The 15,110-nt window shown below is 41.9% G+C and overlaps 1 protein-coding gene and 1 pseudogene across 4 annotated transcripts in view; one reads left to right on the top strand and one right to left on the bottom strand.

Annotated features, from left to right (window-relative positions):
* Positions 1 to 15,110, top strand: part of LNX2 (ligand of numb-protein X 2) — an 80,083-nt gene that overhangs the window by 60,805 nt on the left and 4,168 nt on the right. For 3 of the 4 annotated variants that reach the window (XM_047862282.1, XM_047862456.1, XM_047862368.1), the window contains exons 5-8: positions 242 to 610; positions 4,359 to 4,499; positions 8,114 to 8,291; positions 11,228 to 11,459. In XM_047862282.1, coding sequence (XP_047718238.1) covers positions 242 to 610; positions 4,359 to 4,499; positions 8,114 to 8,291; positions 11,228 to 11,459 — 920 coding nt within the window. The remainder of the gene's footprint in view (positions 1 to 241; positions 611 to 4,358; positions 4,500 to 8,113; positions 8,292 to 11,227; positions 11,460 to 15,110) is intronic. The other variant, XM_047862538.1, reaches the window with a different exon arrangement.
* Positions 10,749 to 10,882, bottom strand: LOC125147688 (uncharacterized; annotated as a pseudogene).

Genomic DNA, 15,110 nt, shown 5'->3' with positions numbered 1-15,110 from the left:
GAGCCCGACGAGGGGCTGGAACTCACACACCGTGAGATCGTGACCTGAGCCAATCAAGAGTCGGACGCTTACCTGACTGAGCCCCAGGAACTGTATTTTAAAACATCTTGGGGGTGCCTTTCTTTGTGAACAGTGACTGTATATCGTTTTCACAATGTTAGTTTCTTTGGGAAGCAGTATGTGAACATTCCTACAAGTTGAGAAAAGATCGTCACGCTTTGGTCCCGATTCTTTCTTCCAGGTCAACAACTGTAACATCAGCAATGTATCCCACAACTATGCCAGAGCCGTCCTCTCCCAGCCCTGCAGCACCCTGCAACTCACCGTGCTGCGAGAGAGGCGCTTCGGGAACCGAACACACAGCCACTCTGACGGTAGCTCTCCGCGGGAAGAGGTCTTCCCCGTGGTCCTTCACAAACGGGACTCTGGTGAGCAGCTCGGCATTAAACTCGTACGAAGGACGGATGAGCCAGGCGTGTTTATTCTTGACCTGTTGGAGGGGGGGCTGGCCGCGCAGGACGGAAGGCTGAGCAGCAGCGACCGAGTGCTTGCCATCAACGGACATGACCTGAAGCACGGGACCCCCGAGCTTGCCGCCCAGATCATTCAGGTACACGCCGGACGGTCATCCCGGTTGTTGGGCCCTGATTACCTTATGTCAGTGTTTGTTTTCATAGCATGAGAATCCAGGGGATATTTGATGCTTCGTGGGGAAATCAAGCACGGCTCCCTAAATCCTTCAAACTGTAAAACGCACACTAGTTTAACTTCCTTACCGATAGAGTCCTTTCTAGAAAACTGTATCCCTGCGAACATGTAGCCTGGCTCTTTATAGAGTGAAGGCTCTGCAGTTTCACATGGGTTTCTCATTTGCTCCCTGGGCTCCCCCCAGTCCCAGACAACAGATGAAGGTGTCCACATTTAACAGGTGAGAAAAGTAAAGCTGGAAGGAGCTGTGATTCCAAGTGTGACTTACACGCTCTCCTCACTCCCCCTCTGTGCTTCAGGCTCCATACAAATGGGGGGAAAATACTTTTTTTATTAAGAGTAATAACTCTAATCCAGGGGCGTCGGGGTGGCTCAGTCAGTTAAGCATCCGATTTTGGCTCAGGTCGTAATCTCAGGGTTCGTGGGTTTGAGCCCCACGTCGGGCTCTGTGCTGACAGCTCGGAGCCTGGAGCCTGCTTCAGATTCTGTGTCCCCCTCTCTCTCAGCCCCTCCTCGCCTCCCTCCCCCCCGCCTCAAAAATAAATAAACATTAAAAAAAAAAAGAATAACTCATCTATAGTGCCCTTTTTTTAAAGGAATTCAAAGCATTTCAAACACATCATCACTTGTGTTCTCACAGTATCTCTGTGAAGTAAGTAAAGATAGTTATTATTAGAGAAAAAACACATTTTCAATAAGAGCATTAAGACATATAAAGTAGAAAGTCATCCAGAGCAGATCTTCCGGTTCTACAAGCTGCCATGGCATCTGACGATGTGGGTCTCCCCTGCAGTGATAAGGGTGACACAAAAATGTGTTGTTGTTGTTTATTTTTTTTTTAAGTGAGCACCAGAAAACCCTCTTACATACAGGAAGCCAAGCATTAATACGATCGGGCATCAGGAATTAAAGCGGGTTGATAGTCACTGAGAAATGTGTACAGCACACAGAAGCAAGTAACAATGACAATTTAAGCTCCTGGGTAAGAACACCCAAGTTTCAATCCCATATAATTTACTCCTTTTCACAAATGTTTGGTTCAGTGTCACGTCAAGAACACACACACACAGGAACCAAAATACTGCAGTAGGAGGGAGATTTGGGAATGGGTCTTCCGTCACAGACTTGAAGTTTAAAAAAAATTGGATGCCTTAAAATGTCATCCAATCAGAGGCAGCAGTGGTACCTTCCCCTGTGGGTGCCATCCGGCTGGTGCACCGGTGAGCACGAGTTGTCTGGGGGGGCAGGGGAGGGACTGCTGGCAGGGAGAGGGGAGAAGAAGAAGAAGGTTCACACACTCATGGGGCTTGTTAAAGGAAACAGGAGAATCGCGTGGGCTTTTATGAAGTGAGAAGTCAGGTCCATAAGATGGAAAGAGCTGGGTCGACTGTATATTTCAGGCAAATATCCTAATGCCTAAGTAGGTGGGCCTCACGAAATTTCTAACCAAAACGTGAGAAAAATAGGTGCACGGGTAGAAAATACACTTGAAATTTTTCCTGGTAACATATGATATTTGGAGTTTTATAATCCACATAGATAGTTGTGTCGTATTTTGCGCCATAGTTCTCCTCAAACCGTAGAAAACTGAAGTTGCTCAAGTTGTTTCTTTATGAAAAAACTGATAAATCTTAACTGTTTTCGATTATGAAAATAGCATGTGCTCCATGTCTAAAAAGGAGACTAATGAAGACAAAATACAGAAAATAAAGAAGGAAGTTAAAATCACATTCAATCTGAAGACCCCAAGATAGCAACATTAATATTTTAGAGAAGATCATTCCAAACATTTTTATGTATGCGCCCACGGATCAATAGGGACGTTTTACATAGATACTTAACCTATGTGCTCATCTTGCAAATTCTGAGTTTGCCACCCTTGATGTCCACAGTAGGTTGTAGACTTCTTACCCTGAAAATAGACTCATCATCACATAGCTGTGTAGTAGGCATGTCATACTAAAACGTATTTAATCATTCCCGTTGAAAGACTTTGACTTTTTTTGTTTTCAAGTTTAAGAGATTTTGCTAAACTTCCGCAATACATACTCCTAGCCACAAGGCATGCCACTAATTTGTGAATTATAGGTATTGTCATTTTGAGGTCCTGCATTTTTAAAAATCTTGGCTTTAACAGAATTCTTTTGCTGTGTTTGAAACCCTGAGGTATTAGGTGTGCAGTGTATTTAAAAGTAGCCTAAACCTAAATGTTGGTCCATCGTTTAAAGCCTGTATGTCCACTTCCATCACAAGCCCAGAATTTTGTCTTTCAAGCAATCAAGAAAGATCAAGGATTTGTTTCTGTTAGTGGGTTTGCATTTTCCAGTAAAGGTGAAATACCGATTGTGTTCGGTGGTTGCAAGTGTTACACAGTAAAGAAAACAATTCTGTACATTGAAATGAAATCACAAAGGGGCTTTTCACTCACCACACCTGAAGTGTCAGAATCTTAAATATCAGGATTCTAAACATTCTACTTTGACATTTATCCTTTAGATCAAGCCTCCAGACTCTGGCCCCCTGTGAAGTGTTGTTCTTTCGGTTCTTTTGAAGAACTCCTCTGAAACTATTTAGTTTACTGAGATGCTTGAATGAGCAAATGATTTTTAGTAGGGCCTTAAAATTGGTTATCACTCATTTTCCCAATTTAGTAACTGAAAATGGAGTGACTTGTTAACATTGCTGACTATAATGATGGGGGAGGGCCCTGCTTTCCACCGCAGCCCCTTGAAAGCAGGCTGCCAGATTTCCCCATGGGAATAATAGTGAACTTGGGAACTTGTGGTCATGACCAAGAATCAGCATCACATAGCTCAGGCCTGTACATTTAAAAGCAAAGATAAAAATAGCTTTAACAAATATAATAGATGTGAATCTGTGTTTGAAATATACATATATAAATATAAATAGTGGACCTCTAAATTCAAGGTGATAGTCATGAACCTCTAAAGTAATTGAATGTAACATTTAAATGTGTGTGTGTGTATGTGTGTGACATATATATCTGTGTGACACAGTATACGATGTATATAAATACTATAAATACTATGAATAATACAGTATACAGTGTATGTAAATACTAATCTTGTTTTACAGGACCTTTGTTATTCTTTTCAGAACTGTTTGAGCTGATGTCCTATTTTTGACTCAAATCTGTAGCAAGCAGAGACAAAGCTGTGCATAGTTCCATTGGTTATTACTCTCAAAGTAGCCACCCTGGAATTTATTTCAAAAGTCACCTGCCTTCTGATTCAGTTTTGAATCAGCTCTTCCTTTTCTCTTCTTTCCTTTGCGCTCTCCCTCTCAATGCCAAGGCCAATCTTGAAGGGGTTACCCTTCAAGAAATCATGGGGAGATCAGAACATGGGCAGCTTGACTGCTTTGCCTTGCTTATTTCCTTGGTATTTCCAGGGTCGGGGAGGGCCTGCCCAAGAGGTCTGCATGTGGGTGTTTTAACTGCAGAAGGCTTAAAATACTTACTGGTTCCTGAGATGAATTCCCTTCCTCCCCACCAGCAGGTGCCTGCCGTCACCACTCAGGCGAGGCTCCGGCACAGTGATGATGAGTGTATTGAAAATGACACTGCCTTCAATTTTTTAAATGAGAAGCATCATTAATGACTGGTGGTTGTGTATGTGTGTTTTCTCCAGGCTAGTGGAGAGAGGGTGGATTTAACAATTGCTAGACCAGGGAAATCCCAGCCTGGTAATCCTGTCCGAGACGCAGGAGCTCAGAGTAGCAGCCAGCATCATGCACAGCCGCTGTACCACAACAGACCCAGCTCACATAAGGTGAGGCGTTGTGTTTGTGTGTTTTCATTCACGTCCCCTCAGAGGATCATGGTTGCCATCTGGTAAGCTCTAAATGAGGGCTGTTATTCTGTTGGGAACGGCGAATACAGATGTTTGGGATGTGAAGTGTGTGTTTGGCTGCCTTGAGAGTCACTCTGTAGTCTCAGTTCCTCAGCCAGTAGGGATGGTTTCTTAGTAAGAAGGTCCTTCTGCCAGGTGACTGATGAAAAGTGTTTGATCTTCTAGAAAAACCTGTATTTGTTTGGTCCTGCTTGAAAGTGGGACTCGTCTTGGTTTGCTCATTTAAATGTAACAGTCGGTTATGTGATTGAAAAAGCATAATGAAGACAATGATTGACAAGTCTATACTTAGCCATTGGGCAGGTTGTCTACAACAGAATTGGGTCTGTGAATATTAAACGTAAATCATACATTCTGATAGCCACGTGCATAGTACATTTCTTTTTATGTTACAGCTTACAGGAATACTTCCCTAAATCATTTTAAATTCCCATATGTTGAGCTTTTTGCTGCTTCTTTAATATTTCACTGGATTTATAATACTCCTAGGTCATTTATCTGTGCTGAAGAATTTGGAGACTGTCCCACCTTAGTTGTAGGCATAAAACAGTGGTACTTTACCGCATTCTCAGTTTTATTTACCTCGTTTGATCTTTCATTTGGACCCAGCCTCCAGTAGGCCAGGATTTTTAAAACAATGTGATGTTTTGCAGCTGTGCGAAATAGCATATAGGAAACTTCCTATAGTTTTTAAGCAGACCCATAAATAAGTTTTTATTTAGCGAAGCAGTTTAATTTTACTTAAGGGGAGTGACCTTGGAAGCTCAGAGTTAGCTTAAAGTGGCTTCTTAATGTAAGTACAGCTTGAGAGAGTACCTCTGGAATGTCACAGGTGCCCCAAGAAAGCATCGCTTAAAGGCACGAGTATTTTTGGCCCATCAGGTTTATCTGGTTCTCTGAGCTGAAGTACAGACTTGTCCCTGGTCGTTGGTTCAGTTAATACCTATAAGAAATTATAACCACAGACTTGTTCTCATTTCTGAACAGAAAATGAAATGTGTGCAGGAAACCTATAGTTTTGCTCTCACAATGATGGCTATGAAAAGGAGTTACTGTTTCAAATAGGAATTTGAAAAGGAAGTGTTCATATAGCCGATCTGTGCTTTACAAATTATATATATATGTATATATATATATATTTTTTTCCTCTTAACTAATTCTTATTCTTTAATTTTATGTGGCTGTGTTTTTCATAGTAATGCTGAATTAATTCTTATTCTAGGTCCTCTACAAACCTGATTGGTGGGAACAACCACATGAAATATACTTTTAAGCATTAATTTAACAATTTACTACTAATGCACAGCATTTGTGATGTCAAGTCCTGATTTAGAAAAATAAAGGTGTCCTAGGGACACAAATGGAAATTCACCAGAACAACCTGTTCAGAGAATAATTGTGAAAAATGAAAGTGCACACTAGTCTACATAGCTGCTTGAATAAACATTCATGTGGTGCCAAGCCCTTCGAAGTTTCATGAAGCATACCAATATAATCTGGGAAGTTTGCCTAAAATGCATGCATCTCAGCCACATAGAGGAATAAAACAACCACCTTTAATTGGTTAAATATCTGACGGCCGGAACTTCTCACATAAATATACTCAAGGCTGACTTTATCTGGGTTGTCTTCCTAATAAACTGGCTCTTGCCCAGTTTTGAAGATGCTGACATAGATTTCCTATGGTAGGATACCGCCATGAGGCATTTACAGGTTTCCCACAAGGTCAAAATTTTCTAGGAACGCTCGGCTGTTACTTCAAGTAGTTCCCTTAATAAAATTTCAAGGGGCGCCTGGGTGGCTCAGTTGGTTGAGCGTCCAACTTCGGCTCAGGTCATGATCTCGCGGCTCGTGGGTTCGAGCCCCGCATCGGGCTCTGTGCCGACAGCTCGGAACCTGGAGCCTGCTTCGGATTCTGTGCCTCCCTCTCCCTCTGCCCCTCCCCTGCTCATGCTCTATCTCTCTCAAAAGTGAATAAAGATTAAAAAAAAAAAAAATTGAAAATTTTTTTTTTTTTTTAATTTTTTTTTTTTTTTCCAACGTTTATTTATTTTTGGGACAGAGAGAGACAGAGCATGAACGGGGGAGGGGCAGAGAGAGAGGGAGACACAGAATCGGAAACAGGCTCCAGGCTCTGAGCCATCAGCCCAGAGCCCGACGCGGGGCTCGAACTCAGGGACCGCGAGATCGTGACCTGGCTGAAGTCGGACGCTTAACCGACTGCGCCACCCAGGCGCCCCAGAAAAAAATTGAAATTTCAAGAGTGGATTCCAGGACCAGAGAAGAACAGATGGACCCGGAACCCAGGGCTTGATTAACAAATACGCACCTGTCAGCTCTACAGAAACGTTACAGTTCTATAAATACAATTCATACCGTTCTCTCATTGATATTGTTAGTCATGTTAACACTTACCTTATTATTACAATTTTTCCTATAGTTGATAAGTGTTAGGAATCTTTTGAAACATTAGTTTCCATTATTACACTTGATAGTATAGTACCCTTGTAGTGTGGGTGCATATAATCAATATACATGTGCTTGCATCAGTTCAAATCCCGGTGCGGCCACTTACAGCTGTATAATTTGGGGCAAGTTACCTGACCTCTCTAAGGTTGTTCCCTCCTCTGTAAAATGGGGCCAACAATAGTATTCATGTTCAAGATCATTGTGAGGATTAAAATAAAATAATGCGTGTAACCCCATTAGCTTTACCCACAGTAAATCTTCAATAGGTGTTGGTTACTATTGCTATTTTAATACTAATGTTGCATACGTACACCTTGTTTTTGATTGAGTTCTAATTCAAAAGAAAAGTCATGTTTTAAATTCTCCCTTTCTTCTAGGAGTGACTCAATCATAAGTAGCAGTAATAAATGTCAGTAAAAATTGCTTTTTCCTGAGAACACAGTTTGCTGGGAATTTATTTCTCTTTATTAACTTTTTCCAAAAATTCAGTTATTTCATATCCTTTTAGTTTTTCATGAAGGTTTTGAACATCCATTTGCACCTGCTTCCTGATTGAGCATTTTCATAATCCTATGAGTAAGAATCAGAAGATAGGTCTGTGGCTTATTTCTGGCAATTAATGAAGCCCACACTTTACTTTTATATTACTCTACTTTTCCTTCAAAGAATACAGGAGAGAGATGGAAATAAAATTCATTGGCTTGTCTTCAGAATCTTAAAACTCCACCGCATTATTTACTTTGACGGAGTTGATCATATCTTGGAGGCCAAGATCATTATACAAATGATGTGTTTATTTTACTTTGACTTCCGTATGTCACAGTCCTGAGTGTTTTCTGTCCTGTAAATAGTCGGATGAAAATACAGCAGTCCAAAGTTTGACCTTGTGATCCCCAGTGTTCACTGTAGTGTTTGTACCATGAAGAACTGTGTGTTACTCTATAGCAGGTGATTTAAAAAAAAGACTTTATAATTGCCACAGTATTTTTTCCTTTAGTTTACGCTGTCTTTTCTTCAGCTATATATTATTTTAGTATCCAGTAAATTTTTCTCTCGTGTTTTAGGATCTTGCCCAGTGTGTTACATGCCAAGAAAAACACATCACTGTAAAGAAGGAACCCCACGAGTCCCTTGGGATGACAGTAGCTGGAGGCAGAGGGAGTAAGAGTGGCGAACTGCCCATCTTTGTGACCAGTGTGCCACCTCATGGCTGCCTTGCACGTGATGGCCGAATCAAGAGAGGTGAGAGAGGGTCTTGAACAGTTACACTACATCTTCTCCCTGAATTCAACGCGTGTTTTAAAAAATAACACATATCTACTATATTTCCCATTAAACATGACTTCTTTGAATCCTTTAAAATGTCCCTTCCATATAAAGCCTCTCTTATTATAAGGTTAGAAAATGCCTAATGTGAAGGAAAATTGCTGAAGTTTGATGATGTTTCCATTATTTTCCAACAGTTACTCGGTTGGATTATTTTATGTTGGAAAAGACCCTCTGAAAGATTGAACACTTCTCACATGATGGCAGATTGGATCCTCTGAAGGACTGTCTCACTAAAATAACAAATATTGCTTACGTAGTAAAGTACCCATGTGGGAGGGGTCTCACAGAAGAGGTGAAGTGGAAGACATTCTTAATAAAAAGGCATAGTTTTAGGGATTAAGTCATTTATAATTTCACACTCCATACCCCACCTTCCATCAGTACCATATAATTTATAGAGGTAGGGATGGTGGTGGTAAAAATAGCATTCTTCATACACTTGGTTTGTTCATTTGGGAAAGTGAGTCTTAATAGCTATTTTTCCAAGAATGAAGTTGGATCCCTACCTCACACCATACATGAAAATTAACTTATAGTGGATCCAAAACCTAAAAGTAAGAACTAAGACTTTTTAGAAGAAAACACAAGCATGAATCTTCATGACCTTGGATTAAGTAATGGATTAGTCAGTGATTTTCTCAGATAGGACACCAAAACACAAGCAACATAATAAAAATAGGTAAACTGGGGGGCGCCCGGTGGCTCAATCGGTTAAACATCCAACTTCGGCTCAGGTCATGACCTCGTGGTTTGTGAATTCAAGCCCCGTGTCAGGCTCTGTGCTGACAGTTCAGAGCCTGGAGCCTGCTTCGGATTGTGTGTCTCCCTCTCTCTCTGGCCCTCCCCCACTCACAGTCTATCTCTCTGTCTCTCAAAAATAAATAAACATAAAAAAAATTTTTTTAAATCCCCCCCAAAAAATAGATAACTGGATTTCATCAAAATTACAATTTTTTATGCTGCCAAGGACGCCGCCAAGAAAGCAAAAAGATAGTGAAGGTGAAATGCACAGGATGGAAGAATATATTTGCAAATCATGTATGTGACCACAGACTCCTATCTGGAGGACATAAAGAACTCTTACAATTCAATAATAAAAAAGACACATAACCCCGTTTTTAAATGAGCAAAGGATCTGAATAGACATTTCTCCAAAGAAGATACACAAACAGCCAAAAATCCCATGAAAGGATACTCCATGTCAGTTGACGTTAGGAAAATGCACATCAAAACCACCCCCTACCCAGTAGGATGAATAGAATAAAAAAGACAGTAACAAATATTGGCAAAGATGTGGAGAAATTGAAACTCTCAGACGTTGCCAGTGGGAATGTTTTGGAAAACGGTTTAGCAGCTCCTCAAAGTTAAAAACAGGGGTACCTCCTGACCCAGCAGTTCCATTCCTGGAGAGATGAAAACATACGTCCCCCACGGAAATTTGTACATAAAGGTTCGTAGCAGGATTTTTCATGACGGTCAAAAAGTAGAAACACCCAAGTGAACACCAGCTGATGGAGGGAGCAACAGAATGTGGTACGTCCATGCAATGGATGTTATTTGGCCGTAAAAAGGAATGTAGTATTGACACAAGCTACTGTATGGATGAACCTTGAAAACGTTATGCTAAGTGAAAGAAGCCAGTCACAAAAGACCACGTGTGGTTGCATTTAGAGGAAATTTCCAGAATAGGCAAATCTATAGAGACACAAAATCGATTAGTGGTTGCTCAGAACTGGAGAGGGAAATGATTGCTCATGAATACAGGGTTCTCAGGGGAGGGGCCCAAAAATAATGTGTGCTGGTTACACAACAATGTGATTATGCTAAGAACCATAAAATTGCATGCTTGAAAATGAGTGGTATGTGAATTACACGTTAACAAGGCTGCTATTGTTGTTTAAAAAATGTTATTTGCCCAGTTGTGGAGTTTGAGGTAATTTTATTTCCTTCTGTTTATTTCATGTTTCCTAAGCTTTCTACAGTAAGAATGTTTGCCTTAATAATCTGAAAAATAAATGATGAATTGGGAGAGGAGGATTTTCCATAGGCTCTCTTGGTACCTACAAAACTAATCTTTTCCTTCCTAACCTTTTTATGTAATCCTCATTACCCTTTTTTTATTATATTATGGCAAGGCAACAGACACTTTTTTTTTTTTTTTTTTATTCCTCAAGCAAGAGAAGATGTTCAAGTCACAAGTTTCATTTCTTTGTGTAGGCCCAAGGATATCTTCTCTTTACGTATTCTGATATGTGCACACCAAACAAACTTGGTAGGGCTATCTTTATGTATAAAACAGTGTAACTGTAAAATAGAATATATTAAAAATTCATTTCTAAGAGCAAAGGATCAAATAATTTTCTAATAGAAAATTATTTTTCTATAGAAGAGTTTCTAAAGAACTCTTTAGAAACTCTAAAGAGTTTCTAAAGAAAGAAGTTTCTAAAGAACTATAGAAGTCACTAAAGCTCCGCTTGATCTTAGCCAAAAGGCCGAGAAGCGATGAAGTCACTAAAGCTCAAAGAAGAGAAATAAATGTGCCCAGGGCCCGTACCTAGCAAAACTCAGTCTAATGACTTGGACTTCCAGTTGAATCACAGTGCCTCGAGCCACACCTTTTCCTACGGATTATGACACTATCTTAAAGTTTTGCGTTGTTCTGGAATGTTCTCCATGGATTGGATTTTTCCTCAGGATCATAAAAATTACAGAGAAGTAAGAAAATGGTCTTTTACCTCATGTGAGTTATTGGAACCAACCTTTGTGGATTAATTTACAGATAACAGCATGTACGGGGAGATAGTCACTCACTGGCTTGTCTCATTTTTCTTGTTTCTTCATCTGAACAGGCGATATATTGCTGAATATCAATGGCATTGATCTGACCAATCTAAGTCACAGTGAGGCTGTGGCCATGCTGAAAGCCAGTGCCACGTCCTCTGCTGTTGTCCTGAAAGCGCTTGAGGTCCAGGTTGTTGAGGAGGCAACCCAGACCACGGAAGAGCAGCTGAGCACCTTCAGCGAGAATGAGTATGACGCCAATTGGTCCCCGTCATGGGTCATGTGGCTTGGGCTTCCAAGGTACTGACCGCTTTTGGCCCTTACGGAGTAATCATACTTACAGCCACTGTCAGTGTGTAACACCATAAATTCACTCATCCAGGGAACGAAAAGGTTTTAGTCCGATTTGCAATAGCAAATCAAGTTACAACAGAAAATGGTAATTTTTCTCAGGTTAGTATATTCTAAAAGGTAAATTTAATAATAAGAGCTAGGCTAAAAAGACTTAACGTATCTATTTGTAAAAATAATAGAGGCATCTGGGAGGCTCAGTTGGTTATGGGTCTGACTCTTGGTTTCGGCTCAGGTCATGATCTCACGGTTCATGAGTTTGAGCCGTGCCTTGGTTTCTGTGCTGACAACTCAGAGCCTGGAGCCTGCTTGGGATTCCGTGTATTCCCTCTCTCTCTGCCCCTCCCCCTTGTCCTCTGTCTCTTTCTTTCTCAAAAATAAATATACATACATACATACATACATACATACAAATAAAAATGAATAGGGGCACCTGGGTGGCTCAGTTGGCTGAGTGTCTGACTCTTGATGTCCGCCCAGGTCATGATCTCGTGCTTCATGGGATCAAGCCCCATGTCAGGCTGTGCACGGACAGCATGGAGCCTGCTTGGGATTCTCTCTCTCCCTCTCTCTGCCCCTCCCCTGCTTATGCACATGCTCTCCCTCTTTCTCTTTCTTTCTCTCAAAGTAAATAAACATTTTTTAAAAAAATGAATAAAGCCATCTGTCCATTCCTATTAAGGTTCGTAAGTGGACCAGCCATGATATTTGGATGTTCAGCCTCTTGCTTTAGAAAAGCGCTCATTTCCCACCATGCATTCTGATACATGCTTAGACTTCGTGTGCATTTTTCACCAGAAAAACCAGGTCAAAGTGTGGGGCCTTTCCCTATTCCAGAAGCTTTTCTGAAATCCCTTTCTTAATCCTTTTAGCTCCCTAAAAAGGCAAGGTGTAGAACTCCGTTTTTGCTGGACGTGAGAGTCTTTAGGCCACACTGTTGGGGTTCAAGAGTAGGCGTGCCTCGCCCCCTCAGTGAAGAGTTCCCTGCTTCCTGATTGTCGCCATCAGGGCATGCTGCAGGGGGTCCATGTCTGGTCACGAAAGCATTTGCAGCCCCCTGATGATGCTCGTTTAATTAGGTCCTGAGATAGGGAGAATGTGTATTACTGTCTTTGTTTCCAGATCGCTTTAGATTCCTAATATATAGAAGAATCCTAAAACTGAACTGTGATGACATATTTGGACTCTGAGCCAAGTATGAAAATGACTGCTTTTTTACAATAAAAATAAACAATAAGAACGCCAGTTTCTGAGCCATCTAGCACCATGTGGGTTTAATTTTTTTTTTTTAATTTTTTTTTCAACGTTTTTATTTATTTTTGGGACAGAGAGAGACAGAGCATGAACGGGGGAGGGGCAGAGAGAGAGGGAGACACAGAAGCGGAAACAGGCTCCAGGCCCCGAGCCATCAGCCCAGAGGCCGACGCGGGGCTCGAACTCCCGGACCGCGAGATCGTGACCTGGCTGAAGTCGGACGCTTAACCGACTGCGCCACCCAGGCGCCCCAATTTTTAATAACTAGCATTTGTATAGTGCTGTGTGATTTATTTAAAAAAAAGTACTTTCACATAACACCACAAAGCACAAGGATGGTTGGAATTCGTCGGTAATCTAACTTCCCGACTTGTCCTCCTGGTTGAAAAAGACTAAACAGGCCTACAACCAATAGAATTCACGTCTCAGGGGCCTGTAGGGGTCAGTTGGAATGGTTGCCGAAGACACGCTGTCTAAATTGTGAGGTTTCAGCCATCAGAGGGGAAGCCCGTTTATCTTGCTAAATACTCAGCCCTGTCACTCTGGCCCTAGCAAGTCAGGAAGGCCGCTTCACGCACCAGTGGGTGAGCAGGTGTCTTCTCCTGCTGTGCGGTGGCCGAGCTGGTCCACACCACTGCGGGTGGACAGGCGGAGACCCGCACTGCGCCGGAGAGCCGCTCGCACTGCCCTTACCTGCTTCCCCGGCCTAGTTCTGGGGTCCGCACTTCCCCTGTTGTGTTCCGAGCATCTTCCGGGGTACCACGAAGAGTAATGAAAATTTCAGGTGAAAAATACGCAGCACGGTAAAGTCTGTTTTAGGGTCCATCTGTATCAAAAGAGTTATCTGTCAGGAGGAGGTCACCACTCTGCAGAGTCTTGGGGGGTCTCGGTTGTGCGCAAACCTGTACTCGCAAGCACGTGGCAAAAGGGCCACTACTCTGGGTGCGGGCGGCCCCTTTAAGCAGCTCTGCTTCTGACAAGGGAGGCTCCCCCACTGCAATGTGTCTGCACACCAGACAGAACAACGAGTTGTTTTGTGTTGTTGTCATCATTTTTTTGCAGGAGATTCGGAATAATGAAAGTAACCTACGTTCCCCTTAGGTTACCAGGCCAATGCATGGGGACCCTGCTGTATCTTAGAAGCCTTTTTAAAAGCCCTTTCTTATTGGTGAGCTAAGAAACTAGACCAGATTAAAAGTTCTGGCATTTCATAGATCGGAATCGGCTTTACTAAGAACTATTTTTAATAGATTAAAAACAGGAAGCCTTGCCTTAGAGGGCTTTATATCCAACTTTATCGAAAAAGGAAAGATACTTGTTTTTTTTTTTTAATTTTTTTTTAACGTTCATTTATTTCTGAGAGGGAGCGAGAGACAGAGTGTGAGCGGGGGAGGGACAGAGAGAGAGAGGGAGACACAGAATCCGAAGCAGGCTCCAGGTTCTGAGCCCGATGCGGGACTCAAACTCAAACCGGGAGATCGTGACCTGAGCTGAAGTCGGACGCTTTACCGACTGAGCTGCCCAGGCGCCCCAAGATATTTGTTTCTTAAAGAGAGATTTTTTTTTTCTGTGTCATTTAGGTGGAGTTTTTTTCTACTTTTACGTTTTTATTCACTGCTTGTTCCCAGATCCATAGAACTCTGAAGTGCCCTATCCTCCAGACAGATGGTCTGGAGCATCTCAGGGTCCCTGGTTTAAAAAAAAAAAAAAAAAAAAGGTGGGGGGTGGCGGGAGATGTTTTTTGTTGTTTTTTTTTTTCCCTATTTTGAGTTCCCTATTTTTTCAGAGCCTCCCTTAAAATGCATTTTAAGTGAAGGAGGAAAGAACAACAAATAACTCTTCACATAGATTGAAAAGAACGTTTTCTGTCTTTTTGGGGAACTCACACAATGCTCACTTCTTTCATTTGAGTGCCGAGATCAGGGGTACCAGACCGCTTCTGTACCACTTTTTTGTAGACACAGATTGTGTGGATACAAATGGATGTCAGCACCGAGGACGTTGTTGACAGTGCAGTGAGCAAATACAGGCACAGAACCATTTTATACAAATGTCTACGGTGCCACTTGTAACCAGGTGTGTTTGTGCGTGCATGCCTGCGTGCTTGTGTGTGTGGGCAGGTCTGGTATCTTCACCTGGGAAAAGAAGACCGAAAAAAGTGGGAGAAACTCCAGTCCACCTAGGACTCGCTAGAAACCGGGTTGTCGGCATAACGTATCTGGAAGGAAATAAAGCAGCCCGTCTTACTTCCCAGGCAGTGACAGCATAACATGCTGTGGAGTTAGTTACAGCAGAGGTGAGCAGGGTATAAAAGCCTCCATGTTAATTTTTTCCTGATCTTTCTGT

Source organism: Prionailurus viverrinus, chromosome A1 (genome assembly GCF_022837055.1).
Source record: "Prionailurus viverrinus isolate Anna chromosome A1, UM_Priviv_1.0, whole genome shotgun sequence".
NCBI lineage: Eukaryota > Metazoa > Chordata > Mammalia > Carnivora > Felidae > Prionailurus > Prionailurus viverrinus.
This window is presented reverse-complemented; position numbering and strand designations above follow the sequence as displayed.